General features: G+C 41.5%; 1 protein-coding gene across 5 annotated transcripts in view; it reads right to left on the bottom strand.

Moving 5' to 3' along the window:
- The window catches only part of map3k4 (mitogen-activated protein kinase kinase kinase 4), a 186410-nt gene that overhangs the window by 105188 nt on the left and 54957 nt on the right, over nt 1–26265 (bottom strand). For all 5 annotated transcript variants that reach the window (XR_005461426.1, XM_038803416.1, XM_038803411.1 and 2 more), the window contains exon 3: nt 8227–9605. Coding sequence is in view for 4 of the 5 variants with exons in the window: in XM_038803416.1 (XP_038659344.1) it covers nt 8227–9605 (1379 nt within the window). In the remaining variant the exon portion in view is untranslated. The remainder of the gene's footprint in view (nt 1–8226; nt 9606–26265) is intronic.

Below are 26265 nucleotides of genomic sequence, written 5' to 3'. Positions count from 1 at the left end.
CATCCTCTCTATGTCCACTCTATCCAGGCCTCACAGTATCCTGTAAGTTTCAATAAGATTCCCCCTCATCCTTCTGAACTCCAACGAGTAAAGACCCAGAGTCCTCAACCGCTCCTCATACGACAAGCTGTTCATTCCAGGGATCATTTTCCAAGGCCAGCACATATGGACTCCGGTCGTGCAGAAGATTTTAGTTTAAACAGGCATCATGATCAGCGCAGGCTTGGAGGGCTGAAGGGCCTGATCCTATGCTGTACTGCGCTTTGAGAACAAGTTACTGGTGTGGGAGAGAGGACAGGGAGGGGAGGAGGGGAATAGAGAAAAAGGAGAATGAAAGAAGAACACGTTACTGGTGTGGGAGAGACAGTCCACGAGTCATTGTAGCCGAGTTGCCATGTCGGCAATAAGCACTGCATCATCAGTGTAGAGAATTTCTCCGATTAGGATGAAATGTGTTTTGTCTTTGCTTTCAGTCTTGCTAAGATTGTGGAGCTTGCTACCTGACTTAGCACGGAAGTAGACTCCTTCCTCAGCTGTGGGAAAGGCAAAATCAGGAACATTAAAAAAAAGATGGCAAGGGCTAGAGCACAGCCCTGTTTCATTCCTTTCTTCATTGCAAAATGTTGTGAGCGGAGCCATCAAACTATACAGTGCGATGCATGTTGCCATGGAAGCAATGAGACTCAGGGGCTTTGGTGGAGCCCCAACCTTACATAAAACCTTGCAGAATTCTCCTCTGCTGTCGATGTTGAATGTCTTAGTGGGATTTGAGGAAGTTAAAGACATATACCCAGTTTCCAACACCTTTTGTAGCTGCCATTTTAGGGAAAATAATGCCCATAGTCTACGAGCACAGAAATTGTGTTGCATCTCCAGATGCATTAGTCTGCAAATAGGTGGAGTTTTTACAAATATGACCCTATTTACCTGAATCTCCACAGACTAGTGCTCCAAACATCCTGTTGTCCATTCTTTCTGTCCCTTCCTATCTAAATTTTTAGGGAAACCATTGGTGGAATATGATTACAAGCATTAGAATTTTAAAAATGCTTAGGAGCAAGATGCCCTGCAGTTGTTGCGGTCTCCTCTGTTTTCTTTTTGCACAGTGCGATGATTTTTGCATCATGTTCCTGTGAAGCAGAGCATTCCATTCCATAGCAGAGGTGGTCCTAAAGGTGAGGCAATAGATGGAACTTGCATTCTGGCTGACATTCCATCCTTGCCAGTTGTTTATTTGTTAAACAGTGTATGGGCTTCTTGAGATGCGGTGGTGAAGTGATGCAGGTTCCTCATCTAATTAATCCTGAACAGGATGCTGCAGGAATTGTCAAGTGTGTCTGGGAGATGACCATCTCGCAGGAGTCTAACTTACAGTAATGTTCAGCCCAGCGGGACATCTTTTTGTTGGTTGGTGAGTAATTTACCATCTGCTGACTTCAGAGGGGCAACTTTAGCGATCATGGGGCCAAGCACCCTCTTGACCCCCTTCATAGCTAGTTGCTCTGGTGTTTATTTGTGGCGTATTGCCTTATCTTTTGCACATCTGACGGCTGCTTTCAGATTGGGCAGTGTTTTAAGTGAAGAGTTTACGATGTTCATTATGTGGTGGTGGTGGGGGGGTGGGGGGGGGTTTACTGCAGATGTCATCTCAGCTGAAATTATCTCAAACTGGTAGACGTTGTGGGTTCCACATTTACTAAATTACACTTCTGCTGGTTCTTAGATAATTGAGCTCCGTGACTTCCAAGCTTAGTCAGTATCAGCATCTGGAGCTTCCTGGTAAAACTTTGGTGGGGAGCAATTGTTGCAGTGAAAGTTGCGAAATGCTGGTACATCGCACCATCACTTGCGCAAAGGTTGTTGACGTGTGAATACATGACAGGTCATTCTATTTGGAACTGTGAAACTTTCGTGAGTGCACCTTCACTCTGCTGCCAAGAGAGTTGGTGTTGCAATTTGCTGTATGGTAGGTGTGGGGAACACTGGGCGGGTGACACCTTGTGATGACCTAGTTGGTGCCAGTGCCCAGACCTTTTCTTTTTGTGGGTGGGGGAATGATTCATTCAGAGGTAAGTGTTTGTGATGCAGAGACCAATCAGGGCACAAAGCTCAAGGAAGCGTTATTTGTTTTGTTGATTTTGCTCAGCCCATGACGTCTGAGGCACACTGGTCATGAATCATTGCCTGCCCCAACACATACACGGAAGTCGTCCAGGATTAATAGCCTCCTGCAGCTTGGAAGGTCCCTGAAAACCTGCCCAATGGCAACACCAAACTGGTGTAGCTGATGGTCAATCAGGTCCATCTTGTATACACTTGCTGCAGAATGCAAGTCATTGTTTACACCAAGGTACGCAAGTCCTCATCTTCCAGCTTCCAAACTGAAAAGTTACCCCTTTCTTGGTTTGCTGTCCACCCTAAGTAATGTTTAGGAGGTGCAAACTCCTGTACATTTGTTCCAGCCTCTCCACCTCATAGAATGGGATCCAAAGGAAAGATGAAAGGAAATACATCTGGCTCCAGTCAGTTGCAAGAATTGATGGAAGGTGCCAAAGCTGGAGGGAAACACCAGCTGCCTAATTTAGACATTAGTATACATAGGAGTGAGGTAATAAACGTTTCCAGAACAAATAACGCCACATATTCTTTGGAAAATAATTGTCTAAATTGGGCAGAAAGGTCAAGGGACACAGATACATTGATCAACGGAAGTAGCCAAGTTGGTTAATAAGGCAAACCATGCACTGTGGTCCATTCTTAAAGGGATAAAATTGAAAAGCAGAGAATTTTATTAAACTTGCTAAGAACCTTGGTTAGATCACACGAGGACTATGAACAGCTCTGCTCTCCATATCATAAAAATATAGGCACTAGAGCAGGTACAAAAGGATTTACTGGAATTACATAAGAACTGAGGGGTTATACCAATCAGGAAAACTGGATAAGTTGGGGCTCCATCCTCCGACAAGAAAACGCTGAGCAAGGGATTGGTCAAGATCTTCAAGATTATGAAATGTTTGTGTGCAGACAGAGATCTGGTGTCTCCACTTGTGGGGGCACCAGGAGTAGGTGCCATTAACATAAGCTTGGTACTAATATATCCACGAGAAACTTCCTTATCCAGAGTGATTAGAAAATCCAACCACAGAGTTAATGAGACGAATAGCATTAGATGCATTCAAGAGTTGATAAAAACATAAGGGAGAAAAGAAGGGTATATTGATGGCTTAGGTGAAGAGGGTGGAAGGTTTGTGTGTGACATAAATAAGAGAATGGGCCTGTCGAATCAAATCGCCTTTTTGTGCAATTACATATTATGCAACTATATTGAAACATGTTAAGCCCAATAAACAAACATTCTTGGCAAAGAGTTCTATTGTACTTCTACTGAACTCTTTTAAAATCCCAAAGTTTTATCTAAACATACAATACAACCTGCAATACAGGGCAAACAAACCAAGAAATGCTGCTGTATTCTGATGTGACCTCTAGACTCTACCTGCCCCTCTTAGTTATTTCAGGAGCATTTGCAGTTAATTTATATTCAGAATCATATGTACCACAAGAATGTGTTCTTTATTTCTCAAGAATAAAGAGCATGAAATAAGGTATAAGTTTTAAAACTAAATAAAACAATTGATATTTTATTCAAATTACTGATATGATCAGTAATTCCTAAATCTATCATTTTAAAACTAAAAACACCATTAAATTTTGTGTGTACTTATTGGCAACAGAAAACGATGTTTAAACACTTGAGATTAAAACAGTAAATCAACATTTATATACTTTCATACAGCAAACTAATATTTGTGATGGCATTTTTGGTCAGTGCATGATGGTTTAGTAGGTACAAAAGCATAGCCCGATAGGAATTTTAAACCAAGAAGTCCATGTAGAGGAAACGATCAAATGACATGCCAGATTTGCAAAAGGGTTAGTTCCTGGGGGAAACTGACTGCTAAATGAAGTAGTCGTCGGGAAGAGTTTCAAAATGGACCATGATTGTATTTCTACATCAATGTTTAAAATAAGCATTTTAAGATAACATTCTGGGATACAAATTGAAAATATTTTTTTCTTAAATTCAGCAATACTCATTAAAAAGCTCTGGATATTTAAACCTTTTGCAAGAATGTACATTGGTAATTTAGGCAAATCAGTGAATTTTAAAGTAAAACAGTTTGTGTCTTCTTAAGCAGTCCCTCAGCATTGAGAATGATTTGCTGCCACTCAAATTCAAGATGTTCTAAAATGACTGACAAGTCGAATGCATTATCTGTAATATTCAGGGCAGATGGTGCTTGAAAGGATTGGGTAGCTTTGTGTCTGCTCTGTCACGCACTTCAACTTTGTCTCCATTACAAAACTCTCTGTTTGGTGTCTTCCTGAACGATCACCCGTAATTTTGATTGTTCACAAGCCAGGGTCTCTCAAGTTCCTAGGTAGGTGTCCAAACTTCTTCGGACGGTTGGGTGGCCTACAACAGCACCAGCAGTGCCTTTGCAAGATCGTCCAAAGACAGCTCAACAACAGCGTCCTCTCCAAAACCAACTTACTCATCAAGGCGCTAATCATTCAAAATCAAGCTCCAATTGGGTAGGACATGTAGTTTGTAGCCTGACACCAGATCAAAACCTTTCTACCTGGAACTGGGATGCAGCAGGAAACTTCTAAGAGTGGAAATGCTTTAGAATGTCCTCAGAGGTCAATTGTACCCACCAACTCAATAAAAACAAATACACTGAAGCAAAATTTCAAAGTTTGTTTGGAATATATTTGTACTGCCTAAGCTATGGTGATGCACAGGAAGCAGAAAGTGTGAGAAAAGGAGAGTTACAACAGGTGCTTAAAAGCGTCAGTCTAAAATGTGCTCCTGAAAACAGATTAATTATCCAGATATTGCAAGTTCCCCCAAAAAATATTACGGCCATCAATATCTATCAAACAAGAAACTTCTCACTAATGTGTTTGATGCTTGCACTTCATGGGGCATTGCTGGAATATTCTTTCAAATCACATTGCTTGATGGCTGCAACATCACACGCCTGGTAATGGAATACGAGGACAAGACTATGAACTGAAGCATGAGGCAATAGCTGTTTGCTGCTGTTAGTCTGTAACTTCGAGTGTCAAAAAGAGCCCAACGAAATTAAAAAAGGACAATACAATTCACTCCCTAGTGTACAGGTTTGAATTAGACAACAAATTATTCAATGCCACTGTTGTACTTCCAATAAGGCTATTGAGAATTAGTACCTGCTAATTAATTAACGTTGATTGCTTTAACAGTTCCAGTGCACATACATGCCAAATCACTCATAATTCCATGGGACTATTCTAATTAGTTGGGTAGAGTGTATTTGCTATTTGTAGGATTACACCAAAACTAAATTAACTCATGACTGTTCAAATAGACAAACTTAAGGGTCCTAAAGCATTGACATGGGTGGTGTTGTGCACTGTTAAGCATAATCCTGAACAACCTCCTGTATTAAAACTAATACAAGAAATGTGAATTTTGTTTTACTCCTCCAAAAATAAATTTAAAAATCAGCCAATCTTGTTCAGATTTCACTCACTGTATACAGTGATCAATCTGCCTACCCTGCACATCTTTGGGAGGTGAGGTGAAACCCACGCAGACATGGGGAGAATGTGCAAACTTCATATGGCGTGGATCGAACTCAAGTCCTCGGTGCCGTGAGGCAGCAGTGCTACCCACTGTTTGTTGCTCAAAGTTGACCAAAAAGTCACAAGTACAACAAGCAATTAGTAAGGAAAAGCATGCACTGGCCTTTATCGCAATTACAAGAGTAAGGAAGTCTTGCTGCAATTGTACAGAGCTTTTAGGTTTGCCTTGGGTACAATGTACAGTTTTGGGCTTCGCAGCCAAGGAAGGGTACACTTGCCTTTGGTGGAGTGTAATGAAGGCTCACTGGATTCATTCCTGGAGTGAGACTATTACGCAATGATGAGAAACGGAGCAGAATGGACCAATACTCTTCTGTAGTTTAGAAGAATGAGAAGTGGTTTCACTGAAACATAAGATTAAGAGAGAGCCTGGCAGAGTTGTTGAGAGGTTGCTCCCCTTGGATGGAGAACTTGTGGCAACGAGAAAACCAGCTAGAACTAGGCAGCGTTGTCGAAGTTTAAATGTTAACCCTTATATTAAGACTAGGAGGAATTTGTTCAAAATAAAAACAAATTACTGCGGATGCTGGAATCTGAAACAAAAGGGAAAATGCTGGAAAATCTCAGCAAGTCTGGCAGCATCTGTAGGGAGAGAAAAGAGCTAACATTTCGAGTCCGATGGCTCTTTCTCAAAGGAATTTGTTCACTTGGATAGATGTGAACCTTTGGGATCTCTACTGGCAGGGCTATCTGTAGCTGTTTAGTCATTGAATATATTAAAGTCTGAGACATGGAAGGTTTTTGAATTTGGGGAACCACGGAATCTAGAAAGAAAGTGGAGTTCAGTTGAAGATCAGCCGCAGTCCCCTTGAATGGCAGAGCATGCTCGAGAAGCTGTTTGGCCTATTCCTACTGCCATTTATGTTCTTATGCTTCAGGAAATACATCCCAGGGCAGCACCATAGCATTGTGGGCAGCACGGTAGCATTGTGGATAGCACAATCGCTTCACAGCTCCAGGGTCCCAGGTTCGATTCCGGCTTGGGTCACTGTCTGTGCGGAGTCTGCACATCCTCCCCATGTGTGCGTGGGTTTCCTCCGGGTGCTCCGATTTCCTCCCACAGTCCAAAGATGTGCAGGTTAGGTGGATTGGGCATGCTAAATTGCCCTTAGTGTCCAAAATTGCCCTTAGTGTTGGGTGGGGTTACTGGGTTATGGGGATAGGGTGGAGGTGTTGACCTTGGGTAGGATGCTCTTTCCAAGAGCCGGTGCAGACTCAATGGGCCGAATGGCCTCCTTCTGCGCTGTAAATTCTATGTAATTTTAAAACTGCACAGAAATTCTTACTGCCTCCCAAACCCTTTTCTCCCCTTCCACACCAACAACCCTCTTTCCCATTCAGTCATTCTGCCCATTACTTGGATTCCGTTGCCACTCAGTCCAGTAAAGCTTCATATATCCTGGTTATCAAATTCCTCCAAAGCCTCACTCTTTCCCATCTCTGTAACCTCCTCTAGTCCTCAGAGATTGTTGTACTTTCAGTTCTGACTGCTCGTGAATCCCTAATTGTTATTGCTCCATCATTAACAGCCATTATTTGACTGTCTGGACTATCAGGGCTGGAATTCTGTCACTAAAATTTTCCCCTTCGCTCTTATCCTTTAAGAGACCACTTAAAAATTTATCCCAGCATCTGTCCTGGTAAATTCCTTGGGTGGCTCAGTAACAAATTGTGTTTGGTGACACCCCTTTGAAACACCTTTGCTAATAATAATACTTTTTATTGTCACAAGTAGGCTTGCATTAACACTGCAATGAAGTTACTGTGAAAAGTCCCTAGTCGCCACATTCCGGCGTCTGTTCGGGTACACAGAGGGAGGATTCAGAATGTCCAAATTACCTAATAGCACGTCTTTCGGGACTTGTGGGAGGAAACCGGAGCACCCGGAGGAAACCCAAGCAGACACGGGGAGAACGTGCAGACTCCGCAGACAGCAACCCAAGCCAGGAATCGAACCTGGGACCCTGGTGCTATGAAGCAGCAGTGCTACCGTCCTGCCCTATGGATGTTTTACTGCATTAAAGGCACTATATTAGTGCATGTTTTAGTTTTCCTACTCGTGTTTGACTACCAAACACAACTTGTTCTGTTATCACCCTTTTGCCTTGATCTATCAGCCTGTTTGGCATTTAATCATTCCTGCCCTGTCACAGACCTCCACAATCTTCTTTCCTAGTACTTCTTCTCACTTCTTTCCTGACTCTGCACTTGCTTAGACTTGTTAAATCTCTTTCTCACTGTTCTGTTGAAAGGCTATCGATCTAAAATGTTACCTCTGTTTACGCTCTCCACAGATGTGCTAGCATTCCCCAAATGTTCTCTTTTTACTTTAATACCAGCTATCATCTACAATGTCCCACATCCACAAACAGGTTGTAGTCTTATTACATTTAATATCAATTTAAAAATATTTTATGGACAGGTTAACATGAAAGACAAAAATAAATAAAGGAAAAGGCCAATGGCTTGAAGCAAAGTTGCAAAAACGTTCAGAATTGCAGCATGGTTACTACTGCAGATCAGAGCTCTTACCTCCAGTGTGCTAACATCTTTCTCCAGTGCTATACGTGTCCTTTGTAGGGACCCATCCATTAACTTGTGAAGTCTCATTATGAGCTTCCGTAGTCCCATTTGTTTCAGTGCTTTATCAACAAAAGGCCTATAAATAGATGTTTGACAATTTCTGTTGAAACTAGTGTCAAGTGGGCAATCAGCAGACTGATCTCCCGTGAAGGATGTCTCATCTTCAGACACAAATCTTTCAAACTTCTTTGGAAAAACATCCAAAGACTGAAAGTGAACATGTACTCCTTCTTCGTGCCTACGTGCACTGTGTTCTCTGTCGTTTTCTAACCCAGTGATTTCATCTCCATGACAATGCTCCTCTTCATTTTCCAATGGGCAAGTCGGCGAGCAGGTCTCATTACTGTCCTCTTCCTCATTTGGATCACTCGCTCCAGAAGGACGAGGAGATGGGATTTCAAACACCGGCCAGCCAATGTTTGGCAATTTCTCAATGCCCAAGACCGTTCTCATCAAATTCAATTTCTGGTTCAGGTCTTTAGTTATATTCAGCCATAAACAGAGTGCCTGCACTCTGCTTTGAAAGTCCTTTGCAGCATACCTCTCATAGTCCTTCTGGAGGGCCTGCAATGATGGGTAAAGTGCTTCCACAGACTCTAGCAGCTCCATAATACTTTTAACCTGTTCAAATGCTACCCTCTGACACTGGAGGTGTTCCTGATAATCACTATGACCAAAGACATGCGTTCCTGAAGTCCTAACACATTCGGTCTTCTGTTCAAAAATCTCATCCTCTCCAGCAGCATCAACATGACCATCGCTTTTGCAAGCACAAACATTTCCATAATTTACCTTGAAGTTCAAAATATCATTAATAATATCAGGAACAGCTTGGCGTGCAGTATATAGGTAAACATCTTGGTCATTTATGCTACAACCTGCATGCCAGGCCTGCAGCTCTAGCCAGATAAGTTCATTTGATCTGTTCAATTCATACGAGGTATTTTCCTGGCCTCTCTGCTCCTTCTCCTTTCGTTTAGAAACTGAGGTAAGCTTAAGAAGCAATCGCAAAGTTTCAAAGAATTTCAAACGGTCAGCTGGGCAATCAGTTCTGGAAGTTTGTCGTGTGGGTCTGCTCACCGGCACGGAAACTGGAGGGCTGGGGTTACTACAGCTAAGGCAGAGGTAAGGCTTGTTCGGAATTGAATTCTTTGCAGAAGGCCCAGTGATAGGGTCCAACATAAATGCACATTGCACGGTTTTCTTATGGTCTCTTTCTGTTGTTCGCATATTGGAGCGTAGCTTCTTTCCTTGTTTATCACTGAACACAGCGACATTTTCAATGGTCTTCTGTTTCGGTGTCAGCTGCTTTGGCACGGTCACCTTTTCTGAAATGTAAGCAAAGAAAGGTTACTGAGAAGACGCTGCATTACACATGAAAATACATTCCAACATAAAAAGTAAAAATTCCTGTCTTTTTTTAAAAATGAGCCCAAGATAGCTGCTCCAATTCAATTTCACTAAAATATTGGAAATTTCTAACAAAAGTATATTTAGTACAATTCAATGCCTCAGACAGGTGTAACTCAGCAATAGTATAGCACAGCATGATCAATACAAATGAACAGCAAGCAAGAGGCTAAGGGAAAAAAAGTAAACTTGAACCTATAGCGTCCATAACATTTTTAATTTACTCGAGTGCTCCTCTGACATTGAAGGCGCTCTTGGTCTCAAATCCTTCCTAACACAAGAAATATATTTTATACTCTCCCCGCCAACATGCAAGTGAATTAATCTATGATTGGCACAGAGAACTAAACCAGACCAATCCAAGCAATATCTATCGCTGTTTAAGGCTTTTGCTTTTCTCTCCTTTGAAAAACCTAGTTCAAAAACAGAGCACCTTTTTGTAGGGCCCCGCCACGGTTGAAGGAGCAGAGAAGAGAATAGTAATCAAAAAAGGTAGTCAGTAATTGTCAAAAAACATGGCCTCATGCCACACACGCACTCTAAGAACTTTAGATCCCAATGTCAGGCTAAGCAACAGAACTTGATACTAATTGATCAATTCAGTCTATTTTACTTCTTATGCATAACACACTGACTGATTTAGAGGCACAGGCATCACCATCTTTAATTTTTCCTTTAGAACACATTATTGACCAACAGAAGTCAAACCCTGGTTGACAAGGCGTTATCCTAGGTATTTGTGCACAAGATACAACTTTTTCTTCAATGACCAACCAACCTTTGGAACAGCATTCCTAAAGTGAGAGTGAGGAATGACTCCCTGTATTTCTTCATTGGTGAGTTAGGCATATTTTTGGAGGACTTTAGGGTCACAACAGAAAGGCAACAGGATTCTGGGTAATGACCTGCTCAGATTATCCGTTTGTGCTGGAGGAGATAGGCAGGAATTCATTTTAAAATATTTTGTGAATTGGCTTCAAAATGCACAAATTACATGTGCCATATCCTCCTGGGAATCATGCTGATGTCAGAAGAGATGTTACTACTACTAAAACATAGAAATGTGTAATTGATATTGCCAACATTTTCTATAGGACCCTCCTCCCAGGCCTCTGCAAGGGCAAGGGCATTTCACAATGCCTGCAGCAAGGGGAATTCTGGGTTTCCACTGAAGCTTTGCTAGTATCTAAAACATTTCCCTATCAAGTCTAGAGGCTAGATATGAAGTTCTATTGGGAAAAATCAATCTTTTTCATTACACAGCAGATTTCCTGTGCTGCACAAAACTTTATTCACCCTTTTAGGAATTTTGGGAAGAGCTTGGTCTTTTGTATCATCTACATTGGTTAAGTGAGCAACAACTGACAGTAACAAGAACTTGTCCAAGTATTGCAAACATCTTTGCCACTGACAAGAATATATTTAATCCACTGAGGTTAATCCACATAGAATTTACAATGCAGAAGGAATCCCAGAATTCCCCTTGCTGCATGCATTGTAAACCATAGAATTTACAATGCAGAAGGAATCCCAGAATTCCCCTTGCTGCATGCATTGTAAACCATAGAATTTACAATGCAGAAGGAGGCCATTCGGCCCATCGAGTCTGCATCAGCCCTTGGAAAGAGCACCCTACTCAAGCCCATGTCTCTATCTCATCCCCGTAACCCAGCAACCCCACTTAACCTTTTTGGACACTAACGGGAAATTTAACATGGCCATTCCACCTAACCTGCACATCTTGGACTGTGGGAGGAAACCCACGCAGACATGGGGAGCACGTGCAGACTCCGCACAGACAGTGACCCAAGCCAGGAGTCGAAACTGGGACAGAACTGTGAACATAAGAACATAAGAACTAGGAGCAGGAGTAGGCCATCTGGCCCCTCGAGCCTGCTCCGCCATTCAATTAGATCATGGCTGATCTTTTGTGGACTCAGCTCCACTTTCCGGCCCAAACACCCTTAATCCCTTTATTCTTCAAAAAACTATCAATCTTTACCTTAAAAACATTTAATGAAGGAGCCTCAACTGACTTTTTACAAGAAACATACTTGAAGATCGGGGATCAGACAAGGCTAAGGAAAGGGCGGGTAGGACAAGTCTTCCATTCGGGATTCAACACGAGGACGTGGGGAGTGGCGGTGTTGGAAAATAAAACGGGTGGCATTTGAGGTGGGGAATATAGTAGCAGATTCGGGGGGGGGGGAGAAGGATTCGTCATGGTGAGTGGTAAGTTGGAAGAGTTGCCTGTGGCGTGGGGATGGGGGTAGCGACGTAAAATCAAATCTGGTGCTGCTCGTGGATCAGATGAAGGGAGGTTTTAAGAAGAGGGACGTGCTCCCATTGTCGTTGGCATGGATGGTACAGTCTGTGAAGATGACAGTACTTCCAAGGTTTCCGTTTGTGCTGCAGAACCTTCCGATTTTTATTCCAACGGCCTTCTTTAGGAAGATTATTGCATTGATCTTGGACAGGGAAAGCCCCACGGGTGAAGGAGGTGCTGCTGGAGCAGGAACATTGGGTGGGGGGGGGGGGACTGATGGAGGCAGCCTCTTGTGAGGACCCTTGGGGCATTATTGATGGCGCCTGTACCGTTCTCGCTTGACAGGTACTCCACGAGTCTGGTAGTCGCTGTAGTATCTGAGGCTGGATAGGGCCTCAGTTTGGGCTACGATTTGCAGGAATCACAGGTTTGTTCACTTTCACCCTGTCTCCCTAACCCAACAACTCCTCCTAACCCTTTTGGACATTAAAGGGCAATTTAGCATGGTCAATCCACCTAACCTGCACATCTTTGGGCTGTGGGAGGAAACTAGTACACCCAGAGGAAACCCACGCAGACACGGGGAGAACGTGCAGACTCCGCACAGACAGTGACCCAGCGGGGAATCGAACCTGGGATGCTGGTGCTGTGAAGCGACAGTGCTAACCACTATGCTGCCATGCTGCCCTTAAGTGGAAGGGGGAGGAGGCTCTGGGGAGGGTGATTGCATCCTCTTTGTGCGCTAGGCTTAACCTCATTCAATGCAAAGTAGTCCACAAGGCGCACATGACAGAATTAGGTTTATTGAAAGGGTGAAGGATAGGTGGGTGGTGCACAGGGGACCCCGCTTACCATGCTTTGGGCCTGTCCAAAGCTGGAGGGATTTTAATTGGGGTTCACTGATGTGATGTCTGAGGTACTGAGGGTGAAGATGGTCCCGAGTCCAGAAGTGGCGATTTTTGGAACGCCGGAAGATGCGGGACGCAGGAACGGCGTAAGATGCGGGACTCCAGGCGATGAGAGAAGCCGACGTTTCGGCCTTTTTCTCCCTGGTAGCCTGGAGACGGATCCTGTTCTAATGGAGGGACTCAGGGCCGCTGAAACCAGGGGAATTCCTTCAGTTGGAAAAAAAATCAAGTTCACCTTAAGAGGAACTGTGGAGTGATTTGCACGGAGATGAAAACAGTTTATAAACTTTTGCAAGGATAGTTAAGAAGTCAGCAGGGGGAGGGACTTTGGGATTAAAAAATGAAGCAGAGTAGGTGGAGGGTAATGCGCGGGGGTGTTGGTTATTTATTTGTTATGTGATGTTCTATTTTTGGTCGTGTTTGATATGCTGGTTGGTTACCAACGTTTCCTGTATTGCAGCAGTGACTGCATTTCAGAAGTCCTTTCTTGGCTTTGGAGCAGATTGGTGCAGACTGGAGTTGTGAAGAATGCCGTCTAAAACCAAACCGTTTCTTTATTTTACCTAAACCCACGTCGCAGACCAAATGGCCTGGATTACCCGAATTTCCCAAGCTAAGATCAGCTACCAACAAAAACAAGGGTTTGATGATTTTCTGTGGCTCAGATTGAATGTAAAGCATCTCGAACAGTCATCTTTAGAGAAGTAGAATCAGAGTTGCTACAGCGCAGGTGGCCGCCATTCAGCCCATTGTGTCTGCACCAGCTCTCCGAATGAGCATTTCACTTAGTACCTGCCTTCGCGCTGTAACCCTGCATATTATCCCTTTTCAAATTCCCTTTTGAGTGCCATGATTGAACCTGCCTCCAGACCCTAACTGCACAAAGTGCATCATTAGTCAAAAAACCATGAATTTTCCTTGTACTTTTTCTCGTGATTATTTAAGTTCCTCTCTCTCTCTATTGCCCCCTGTTTATCTATTATTCCAGGAGTGCTTTTTGTAGCTTCTACGATGAAGACAGATGCAAATAGCTTGTTCACTTAATGCAGAGCTAGGCAAGTGCAAAGGAGAAACAAATAGAAGGCTATGCCGATAAGAATGAGATGTAGTAATGTTGGAGGTGGTGCTTCCACAGCATAAACAGAGACCTATTGGACCAAATGGCTTATTTCTATGCTGTGAAATATCTGTAAAGGAATGTGTTTTCTTTTATATAAAAAAAAGTGTTTGCACTTTATCAGACCCTTCATGTTCCAAAGCTGGGGACGCAAACCAGATACTTCTTTGTTGAGCCTCTGACCAGCACCATTTGCTGCTACAATCAAAACAAAATCAAAGGCAGAAGGTGCCGGAGATCAAGATTAGACAAAGAAAAATAATTCAATGCAGGTCTTATTCCCAGAGGCAGTACTCTGCATACAATATGGTGAACAAATTACCTGCTGTTTGAGACCTTGTTGTGCGCAAATTGGCTTCCATGTTTATACACGTTACAATAGTGACTGCACTTGAAAAACACTTCACTGACTAAATTGTTTTGGGACTTCGAGGTCATGGAAGTTGCTATGTTACATATGTAGAACATGCGTAGGGCAAACGTCACAGAAACAGGACACTTGTTGATGATCCATTATTACTCCACTCAATCGCCTCCCATCTTTGTTCATCTAAATCTACTACCGTCCTATATTCCTTTCTCCCTCATATACTCATCAAGCTTTCCTTTAAATGTATCCATACTACTCAGTTCAACCACTTCCTGTGGTAGCGAGTTCCAAATTCTCACCATACTTTGGTTAAAGAAGTTTATTCTGAATTCCTCATTGAATTTCTTGCTGACTTATCTTACATTGATGGTTTCTGGATATGCTCTTCGCCCCTTGTCTTTTGAAACGAAAAGAGAGAAACGCGACTCAACTTTCGCCATGAATTTCTGGTATCATCCATCCTTCTCTGCATCCTTTCCAGTGATTCTATAAATATATCCTTTTTACAATATGCGACTAGAACAAACACAAGGCTATCTTTCACTATTCAAGCATCACAAGTACAAGAAATGATTATCCTTGAAAGTTCTGGCTTGTCTGGTAGACGTTACCAGTACTAGAATTTGCTACAACTACAACATTGGCAAAGATCACCACAAGTTAAACCACTGAGCTCTGTATGATGCACTGGTATGAATTTACAGATGTAATTGGAGTATGTCACAAGAAACATAGCACAGTGACTCAGGAACAGTGCAGCCAATGCAATAACAGAAAAAATTTCAAATATTCTTTCCTGAAACAATCTCAGAAGCACTGCACTAAAAAGAAAACACTTAACAGCTTATTAACTAGATTATAAATGTATTATCTCAATTCAATGGCCTAGAATTCACTTGTTTAGAAGTTTCATCAGTACATACAGGTCTCTAATGCTTCTCTTCAAATAACAGAAATGTAGCAATAAAAATCAATGCAATTAAGTAAAGGAAGAGTAAAAAGTAAATAACTTGATAATAGCAATCTTTCCTAAGAGCCTGGATGCATCTGCTGGTCACCAAAAAGAAAATGCTGGAAAATCTCAGCAGGTCTGGCAGCATCTGTAGGAAGAGAAAAGAGCTAATGTTGAGTCCAGATGATCCTTTGTCAAAATGCTGCTAAACCTGAGATTTTCCAGCATTTTCTTTTTGGTTTCAGATTCCAGCATCTGCAGTAATTTGCTTTTATCCAGTGCATCCACTTGAATGACCATCAAACTGGGCAATGAATATGTAAGCCTTTGGCAATTTTTCAATGGGATATTCAATTAAATATTTTGTCCATTGGGTGTCGGTTTAAAATTACCCTGGGCTGTGCAATGTGTTCATTAGCAGAGAAACGGAATGGAGCTGTGCTGCTGCAATTGCAAAGTGGCAAACACCCTCAATGTTCTCGGCTGTCAGTTTAAATCAGGTTTACCCAATAAACCAATTCCTTATTGCCACAAACAGATTTTCAAAGTGGAATGCATTGTCTTGGCTGATGTTACCTCTAAAATTGGGAGCGAGTGATGCAAGTAAAATGTAATATGCTGAAATTACTACTAATTTATTGGGCATGTTTATTGAACTTCTTTCATTCCTATCAGATGTAAAAGCGGAGGTAACCCTGCCTGCGACTGCTGATAAAAGTAGAAATCCCAAATCAGCTGCTTCAAATGTGAGCCATCACATACTGCAAACAAGCAACAGCAATAGGCCACTTGGGGTAATAAGCTGCAATCCAATTAATCATTATTATGGATTCTTTACTTAAACTGGGATAATTCACATCAATACTCTATTTGAAAACGAAAGGAGGTCCTAACTTTTTATTTGCCTGTGATCATATGAAGCATACCTATCCCACCAGAGATGGAGCTCATGGGTACCTCTTCTTTGCCGCAAGTTTGACACGTGACATGCACATTAATCTTGGGTGCTATTTTGGAAATTCTGGACGTTATGCTTCATCCGCATATGTTATTGAAAATCATAGCGAAACGTCAAAAATTCCAGGAAACTATGGCACGCATATAATGAAAGTTTATGTTTTGTAATTTCCTGGGACATACCTGGACTGTACATACACACTGTTTACAAATTGCATATATCCAGTATTATACTTCTCAATTCTTCTGATCAGTGTTGATCGAGATAACTCATACCTAATTACAAAGTTGCAGTTAACTTGGCTGACTTCAAAGCTTCACTGATATTCTGAAGCAGTGAAAGTCTGAAAGCTCATCATATGACCCATGCTTGCATGTACTTTATATGCTCATTTTCTTATCTCTTAGGGTGTGAGCGATACTGCCTTGAGTGCAATGTTGCCCAGAAAAACAATTGTTTGTACAATCAGAAGTGCATTAGCAGGCAATGTAGTTAAATGCTTTTAAAAACAAACAATTGTTTCATTTACTGCTATCCCACAAATTACTAATCCATCAAATTCAATTCATAATTTGTCATGGTGGAAATTTGAATTCTTAACTGGTGGTTGGCAGTCAAGTATCATTAACCAGTGTACTACTGAGTTTAAGGTGCACCAATTTTTTAAATTTTTTTTTAAAAATTGGTTCACAAAAAAAATCTCAGCAATAATTATTTTTGCTAAAACAGGCATAAAGATTTGTTTTTGGTTTCTCTCTTCAGACTGTGGTTTGTTTACATTTCAGTTAGATCATTTGTGACGCACAAATTATTCTTGAATTATTATCCAAGGTTTGTTGTCTTGTTAAACGTAGGCTTGTTTTCATGTCCTAAAATTAAAGCACTGTCCTTGGCAAACCAATTAGTACAGCAGTACTGCATATTATTGGATTTTGAAATGTACAAATCCTGGCACTAGAAATACATGTTTCATTTGAGGATTTCCTGTGGGTGGAATTATTTTCTTCAGCAATAGTGATCCCACTCAAGACTTGGTGTTTCTGCATAATACATTCATTTTATTGAGACTGCTCAGTTACATTGTTCCAAGCTTCCAACAACCATAGCCATGCCTTGTGAAGTATAATTTACCCACTGGAGGCTTTTCCTCTTAACCCTCACTGTCCTCAATCCTGCTTGGGATCCCTGATACCACAACTTGGTTGAATGTTATATTGATGCTGAGGGAGGTAACGCTTATTTCTTACTCTAGTATTCAGACCTCCAGTCCAGATCTGAGCTAAGTCTGGGACAAGGTCTGGAGCGAAGTGGTTCTGGTGAAAGTCAAATAAAGCATCATTAAGGAGGTCACTGACGAGTGAAATGGACTTGTGGGCTCTTCCATTACTTCGCCAATGATCATGAGGAAGCGAATAATTGTTTACGTTTGATTTGTTGTGCATCCTGTGGATAGGAGATACCCGAGTAACTTCCCACACCGTTTGGTAAATGCCTGCTAATTTTCACAAATTGGTTATTCAAATGCAAAACTATTTAGGTCAATTATTTGGAATTGGATCCAACTATCATAATACCAGAGGCTTTTACATTTTATGTTTCCGTTCAGGGTATGTAAATTTGATTAGTTTATTTTTACATTGCAATTTATGCTGCAATAAAGAAGGGTACTGTTTTTTAAGTTTAAACATTACATTTTAAATGCTTATTGTAAAAGGGGAAATTGGACATTCTACACAATAATTTTCTGAAAAAGCAAAATAACTTGGTTTAATGCATGTCAACTGTAGCTCAGTTGGCAAGACACTCATAATGACAATAATAATCTTTATTAGTGTCACAAGTAGGCTTACCATTAACACTGCAATGAGGTTACTGTGAAAATCCCGCAGTCGCCATACACCTGTTACGGTACACAGAGGGAAAATTCAGAATGTCCAATTCACCCAACAAGCATGTCATTCAGGACTTGTGGGAGAAAACCAGAGCACCCGGAGGAAACCCACTCAGACACGGGGAGAACATGCAGACTCCACAGACAGTGAACCAAGCCCGGAATTGAATCCTGGTCCCTGGCACTTAGAAGCAACTGTGCTGCCCATATGCTACTGTACCACTCATCTCTTCCGTCATAAGATTCTAGGTTCAAGTCCCGCACAAGGGCTTGAACGCAATATCCAGTGGAGTACTGTGAGAATGTGGTCTTTCAATGAGGGATTAAACAGAGACCCCATCTGCTTGCTTGGCTGGATGCAAAAGATCCTGCATGAGGATTTCCTGCGGGTAGAATTACCTATAGTGCCTTAGCCAATGTTTATCCCTCAAGAACATCACAAAGAAACAGGTAATCCAATCATTTATCATGTTGATGTTTGTGGAAGTTTGATGTGCACATGGGCTGAAAAGTAACAAATAACATTTTGCTCCACAGGTGCCAGCCAATGATCATCTCCCAACAAGGGAGAATCTAAATTTCCACTTGACATTCAATAGCATTACCATCAATGAATCTCCACGATCAACATCCTTTGGGGATAGGGGAACATTTACCTGAAACTTAAACAGGACTAGTCATAAAAATACTGCAGATACCAGACCAGGTCGGATATTGGGAAACCTGCAGCGAGTAACTGATCTCCAGACTACCCAACTACAAAGCAAATGCCAAGAGTGTAATGGAATACTCTCCACTTGCCTGGATGAGTGCAGCTCCAACAATCAAGAAGCTCAATAAGTTCCAGGTCAAAGCAGCCCACCTGATCAGACCTCCATCCACCACCTTAAAACATTCAACCCCTCCACCAGTGACGGATTGGTCAGCTTTCTGGACATATACAAGATGCACCTCTGCAACCTAGCACAACTCTCAACAGTACCTTCTAAACGTGTGGCTTTTACCAATCAGAAGGACAAGGGCAGTAGATGCATGGGAACACCACCATCTTTAAGTTCTCCTCCAAACCACTGCATCCTATCATAGAATTATTTTGCTGCTTTTCCACTGTCACTGGGTCAATATGACAGTGTGGATACACAGGACATTTAAAAAACACTCCTAACAAACTCAAGTGGATGTAGTTGGGGAATTAAAATTAAATCACAGTAACTCTAATTAGGGAGGATGACGATCATCCAGGGTTCCAACTGGATCTCTGCATATTGGCTGAGGACAGATTCAGACTGGTTTGTTATCCTAATGCAACCATGTTGCCTATCAAAACTGAGGCACCAAAAATCAACACCAAATTATACATCAACATCAATCCTTTCAGACAACAAAAACAGAAAACATTCAATAAATTAAGTATGCCATATTTTACATAGTTAATGTATATTTATTGATGCACAATTTTGATTCCAGTTCACTTCCTAGATCAACTTCAACTGAATAACCCATCAGTTATAGTAATCACACAAGTTTTCATGATCAAGTTAGTCGTGGTTCCAAGAGTCTTGACCTGGATATGCAAGGCGAGAGCCAACCTACTCAGTTCGTTATCACCAACCGACTTGTGCACTCTTTGATGCAAGATTGTATATAGATCTTTTGCAATGTTCTGCACCCAGAAACCTTGTAACGCTTGGTTGGTTAACTGCAAACTTAGAACAGTTGAACTGAAAGGAGAACGGCTAAAAAGCAAAATACTTCAGATGCTGAAAATCTGAAATAAACAGAAAACTCCGGAAGCAGGTACAGCAACATCTCTGGAATGAATTAGAATGAAAGGTTTAATGAAGGACCACCATTGGCTTGAAAGCAGAACTTCTATCCTCGGTGGAAGATTCTAAAATTGAAACATGTCCTCCCCTCCATTACATCCAACTTGATCTTCCTTACTTCTGATACTCTCTCTTGAATACTGTAGCTCATTCCTCTCCTGCTTGTGTCCTTGATTACATGCCATCATTGTCTGATGACCACAGCTTTTGTATCTTTAACATTCCTGGTGGATGGCACATCTGCACCTAAATTTTTATTTTTTCTAAAGACAATTTCTGACACCATCCTTTTCAGCCATCAGCACCTTTATATATCAACCCCACTGAGAAACGTGAACGGTCTTTCTCTTTAAAAAACTGCTCATTTACAACAATCCGAGAAAAAGATTCTCTCCCACATTACAACGGGTAATGTCATTTTCTTAAAAACAGAATCCAAAAATCAGTTCAGATGTTTGGAGAACATTAGTTTTCCGTTAAAATGATACCGTAAAGGACATACTGGCACTGGAGCGGGTCCAGCGGAGATTCACACGGATGATCCCAGGAATGGTAGGCCTAACATACGATGAACGTCTGAGGATCGTGGGATTATATTCATTGGAGTTTAGGAGGTTGAGGGGAGATCTAATAGAAACTTACAAGATAATGAATGGCTTGGATAGGATGGACGTAGGGAAGTTGTTTCCATTAGCAGGGGAGACTAGGACGCGGGGGCACAGCCTTAGAATAAAAGGGAGTCACTTTAGAACAGAGATGAGGAGAAATTTCTTCAGCCAGAGTGGTAGTTCTGTGGAATTCATTGCCACAGAGGGCGGTGGAGGCCGGGACATTGAGTGTCTTTAAGACAGAAATTGATAAATTCTTGATTTCTCGAGGAATTAAGGGCTGTGGGGAGAGAGCGGGTAAATGGAGTTGAAATCAACCATGATTGAATGGTGGAGTGGACTCGATGGGCCGAATGGCCTTACTTCCGCTCCTATGTCTTATGGTCTTATGGTCTTATGGTAAACACTACATAATCTCCAGGGAAGAGGTGGACCATTGTCCACAGCACGGTAGCATTGTGGATAGCACAATTGCTTCACAGCTCCAGGGTCCCAGGTTCGATTCCGGCTTGGGTCACTGTCTGTGCGGAGTCTGCACATCCTCCCCGTATGTGTGTGGGTTTCCTCCGGGTGCTCCGGTTTCCTCCCACAGTCCAAAGATGTGCAGGTTTGGTGGATTGGCCATGATAAATTGCCCTTAATGTCCAAAATTGCCCTTACGGTTGGGTGGGGTTAATGGATTATGGGGATAGGGTGGAGGTGTTGACCTTGGGTAGGGTGCTCTTTCCAAGAGCCGGTGCAGACTCGATGGGCCAAATGGCCTCCTTCTGCACTGTAAATTCTATGAAATTATATTCATTCTTCACATCCTATTAGGATGTACAGCTTGGCTTAAAAGAGTCTAAGGAAACCATATGCTAAGCACACAATGTTGTCAATGCATTTAGCTAGGTGGTCCTTCACATAGCCCCTCATATTCCTAGTTATGAGAGGCCCAAGACCAGCACCACTGTTTCGTATAGATTTGGCTGGAGGTTGAAACATGAACTTAGATTGGGTGGGTCTATGGTACATGGAGAATGTACACTGGTCAATGTAGTTTATTTAATTCAAATCCCCCACGTACAGGAGGAACATAACAAATTAAAAGAAATCAAAGTGGAATGGCTGTATAGGAGCTTTAATAATCAACATGCATTGTAACATTGCAGTTAAATCGGAGCAATAATGTTTAGAAAGTATGTGACGATTGCTCCATTTAACAGTTCACCATAAACTGGACACCGATTGAGAAATGTATCTGGTTTCTTCCATTCAGCTTCTGTTGGTGCCAACCAATTTTGGTATTATTCAATTTGATATTTGAAGGATGTATAATCATTAGCGTCACAAGTAGGCTTACATTAACACTGCAATGAGGTTACTGTGAAAGACCCCTAGTCGCACACTCCGGGGCCAGTTCGGGTAAACTGAGGGAGAATTCAGAATGTCCAATTCACCGAACAAGCACATCTTTCGGGGCTTGTGGGAAGAAACTGGAGTGCCTGGAGGAAACTCACCCAGACACGGAGAGAACGTGCAGACTCCACGCAGACAGTGATCCAAGTCAGGAATAGAACCCGGGTTCCTGCTGCGGTGAAGCAACTGTGCTAAGAATATCGGACCGCCCTGTGAAAGAATTCTCCTGCATCAGCTGAGACACGAGTTTGGTCGATGCCGGCTAAGCCAAGGTCTAGAGCGAAGCTGTTCTGGTGAAAGTGAAATTAACGCCAACTCGTCGTTTCAGTATTTATTAGGCTTATGTAGTTTCTCAAATATTATTGTTCAAAATAGAGAGATATGACACAATCAAGCTGATGGTATAATATTAAATATACACTTGCGAATGGTGCATTTTCTGTAATGATAACTTTGAAGGTTGTTTTTGTATGAAGATATTTATATTTACTTCAGTTAGAAATACTTCCCATATTGGCTGATGTTATTCCTGAACTTCTCAACCTTGCCCCTCGCCTAAAGGGTGGTGATCCTCAGGTTAAATCACTACCAGTCAGCTCTCCTCCTCAAAGGGAAAAGCAGCCTATAGTCATCTGGGACTATGACAACTTTACCTTACCTATAGACATCTATTGCATTAGTGCCAGCCACATTTTGAACAGACAATTTAGCCACAGGTGGATTTGTAATTTATATTAAAAGCAATTTTCGTTCAGCTCAAAACTGGGATATTTCAGCTATCCAGACTACTTGAGATAATGGAGCTTTGTAAAAAACATTCCAGTAATTGTTTATTCTGTTGTGCTGGCATTCATTTATGGCTAAGAAAAGATAGAAGGCTGTATCTAGTTTGATTGATGGCCAATCCCTCAACAGAATTGGTAGTTACAACTCTTGGCTTTCTGTCCATCTAAAAGCACGATAAAAGGAGTATCCAAAGCAGTTTTGTTGTGAGTTGGTGGGGAAGCTGGTACAACAGAATCAATTTGCCTTTGGAGGCCAAACCAGTTTTGGACAGTCGTGTTAGCAGAGATCGTGGCTCATTAACATAATCCTCATCATAACACAGAAAATTAGTTAAAATAACAGGCAGACTTACTCAGTTCTTTACTGTTTGCAAAGTAGATCAACTGGTTTGATTCAGAATGCATCTGCCCACCAAATGTGCTCATCACATTTAGGAGACTAGAGAAATAAATGTGTGGAACTTATAATATTCAGTTCATGTAACAAGATGTTTCATCATTACACCCATCCCTGCCTATCTCATCTCACCATCCTCAGGAACACAACACTATATGGTTATATATTAGATTGTAAAAAGAAAACTTCAAATTGTAAGGGGAAAAGAGGTGGTGGGGGGGGGGAGAAGAGAGAGAGAGAGAGAGAGAGAGAGAGAGAGAGAGAGAGAGAGAGAGAAAAGATGATGATAGTCCACTTATAGTCACAGTGTAAAAACGCTAAAGTAGAGAAATACCTATTCAGGCCTGAAATTAGTAACAGCAAAATATGTGAGATTCGTTCTAATTTGTAGTAATAACACCAGCAAACATATTTTAAACTGATGCTCAATTTTTACAATTTGTTTAATGCTTGATCCATAATTAATCATATCATCACTAAGCCATAAAATGAACAGTACTCAAGGAATACAATGCATTCCTTTATTAATGCAGCTCTTTAACAAATATTTGGGTTTTTTTAGGTTACCAGAGCAAAAGATTGACAGTCTACGGTATGAATAGTGGATTAGTGCCCAAAACATAAATTTGCACTCAACTCGTCCTTGTGCAAAGTTGAACCTCAAGGAATATTAATATAAATAATTCTATCATATGCTACTTTACTCTAAAATCAACAGTGAAAAATACTTACTGATTGGCCAATGGTATGAACTTGAATAAATGCCGCGTCTTAATTGCACAATCGAGAGAATTACTATAATGCTGTAACCAACAGGTCAACGGAAACTGTTACAAAGAACTTTTTGGACAAGCAGAGTACAATTCCTGCGATTCATCCGAGCATATTTTAAATGTGGAAAGAGCCAAGAAAATTGCAGCCGAGTTTTCATCCCTCTGAAGCCAGTGCAAGTTTCCCAGACAACAAATGATGTGACAAAGATTGGATTGTTTTTGCTATTTGGCCTTCGGTTGCATATAATTTTAAATATCATGAAACCCATGCTAAAAACAAAAGATGCCCCTTCAAGAAGTTTAAAATGCCTGACCAAACCACAGGGATAGGCATGATTAACCTGTTCATGAGTCAGTTAAATTAAAGATTATCTTCAGTAGCTGGGACAGGGCACTTTAAATATAAATTCAATAACAATTGATCCTGGACAAATTAAATGTGTCCTTTCACAGTGTTTCCCAAAACAAAGCCTATTTAAAATTCATAGAAAAAAAAAGTGCTAAAAAATTACCTGGCATCTCCCCGTGTCTGCGTGGGTTTCGCCCCCACAACCCAAAGATGTGCAGGTTAGGTGGATTGGCCATGTTAAATTGCCCCTTAATTGGAAAAAATAATTGGGTACTCTCTCTAAATTTAAAAAAAAAAATTACCTGGCTATTGTGTGTAATTTAATCGAATGAAAATTGCTGCCCAAAGAGGATCCAATGTAACATTTCAACACCTGCTTGCCATATGTTAGTTCTGTGTATCTTAACGAGGTGGGGCCATACATACCTCCATAATCAACAGTTTACTTATTACCAAAGACTGTGAATTTGAGAGTTTGCCAGAAGTTGTAAAGGACATCACCGAATCATGCTGCACAGGGGGCCTCGTGCCCATTGGGCCTTTGCTGGCTCTTTGAAAATCCTCTCCAATTCAGTTCCACTCCCTGGTGCTTTCTCATACCTCACTTATTAAAAGTTACCATTAAATCCACTTGCACCACCCTATCAGGCAATGCATTCCAGATCACAGCAAAACTATATTAAAAATGTCATTCCTCAAATCTCGGATTCTAGTAAACAAAAATGGAGCATGAAAGATCTGAAACAAATACAACTTTTTTTTAAAAACTCACTCACTCATGGGATGTGAGCGTCACTGGCAAGGTCGACATTTATTGTACACGAGAAGTTGGCAGTGAACTGCAGTCCTTGTGGCACGGGTACCCTCAGTACTTAGGGAGAATGTTCCAGGATTTTGATCTAGCGACAGTGTAGGTAGTGTCTCAAATCTGGCTATCTGAAAACCGACTACATCCAAAGACGAGACTTTTTTTTTTTTAAATGCTGCCATCAGCAGACATACCCTCCCCACCAACACCTTTGGCTGGGAAATTCCTTGAGAGTTGTTACCACTCTACTACCAGCACGTTCTTGAAATAGTGAGAACCACATTTACATGCATTACCAGAGCTTCTGCCGTGTTTCTGGCAATGTAGCGCTGACGGATCTGTAGCAGCTATAAATAATTTCTTGGATTTTCTTGCAGAATTGTCTTGATTTCTTTCAAAACTGCACTTTACAATCCTTTCTTCAAGAACATGTACTGAACATCCTATATGCCCATTCCAATCCAGTCCGAACTGAAAACTAACATCCAGAATCCAGCTCGGACTTGCACTCGAGAGTGCCAGTTTTGAGACACTGCAACCTGTAGCTCCAAGTCAGCATAGTGTGTGACTTGGAGGGAATCTTGCAGGTGTGATGTTCCCATACACCTGCTGCCCCAGTGCTTCTAGGTGGTAGAGTTACAGATTCTCAAAATATACAAGTCAGTCAGCATGTGTGGACAGAAGAGGGGTCATGGTACTGGGCAGAGTCTCTTTGCAAGTTCTAATTTGCACTGCCCAAAATATCAGGACCTTCTCACTCCACAAATGATGGCTGGTGTGCTGCATATTGCCGGTATTTTCTATTTTAGGGCAAATAGATTGTAAAAAATAAATACCTCAAGGGTGCCATAAAATTGCCTCTATTACATTTTGTGACACCCATTTGTCTCTTCACATATCTTCTCTACTGAATAGTACTACATGCCGTACGCTTCACCCCATGCCAGTGTCTATGCAGTTACATTGTGTATTTATGTATGTCCTATCTTTTTTCATGTATGGATCAGTCTGGACTGTATGCAGAACAATACTTTTCATTGTACCTTGGTACACGTGGCAATAAATCAAATCCAATCAACTATCTGGGGAGGACTCTTGCCTGTACAAACAAATGTAAAACTGCAAATATGCCACAACAGTGGCAGGGTTGCATAGTGGTTAGCACTGCTTCC

The sequence above is a fragment of the Scyliorhinus canicula genome, chromosome 1, assembly GCF_902713615.1.
Source record: "Scyliorhinus canicula chromosome 1, sScyCan1.1, whole genome shotgun sequence".
NCBI lineage: Eukaryota > Metazoa > Chordata > Chondrichthyes > Carcharhiniformes > Scyliorhinidae > Scyliorhinus > Scyliorhinus canicula.
The sequence above is the reverse complement of the archived record's forward strand: the minus strand, read 5'-3'. Positions and strand labels throughout refer to the sequence as shown.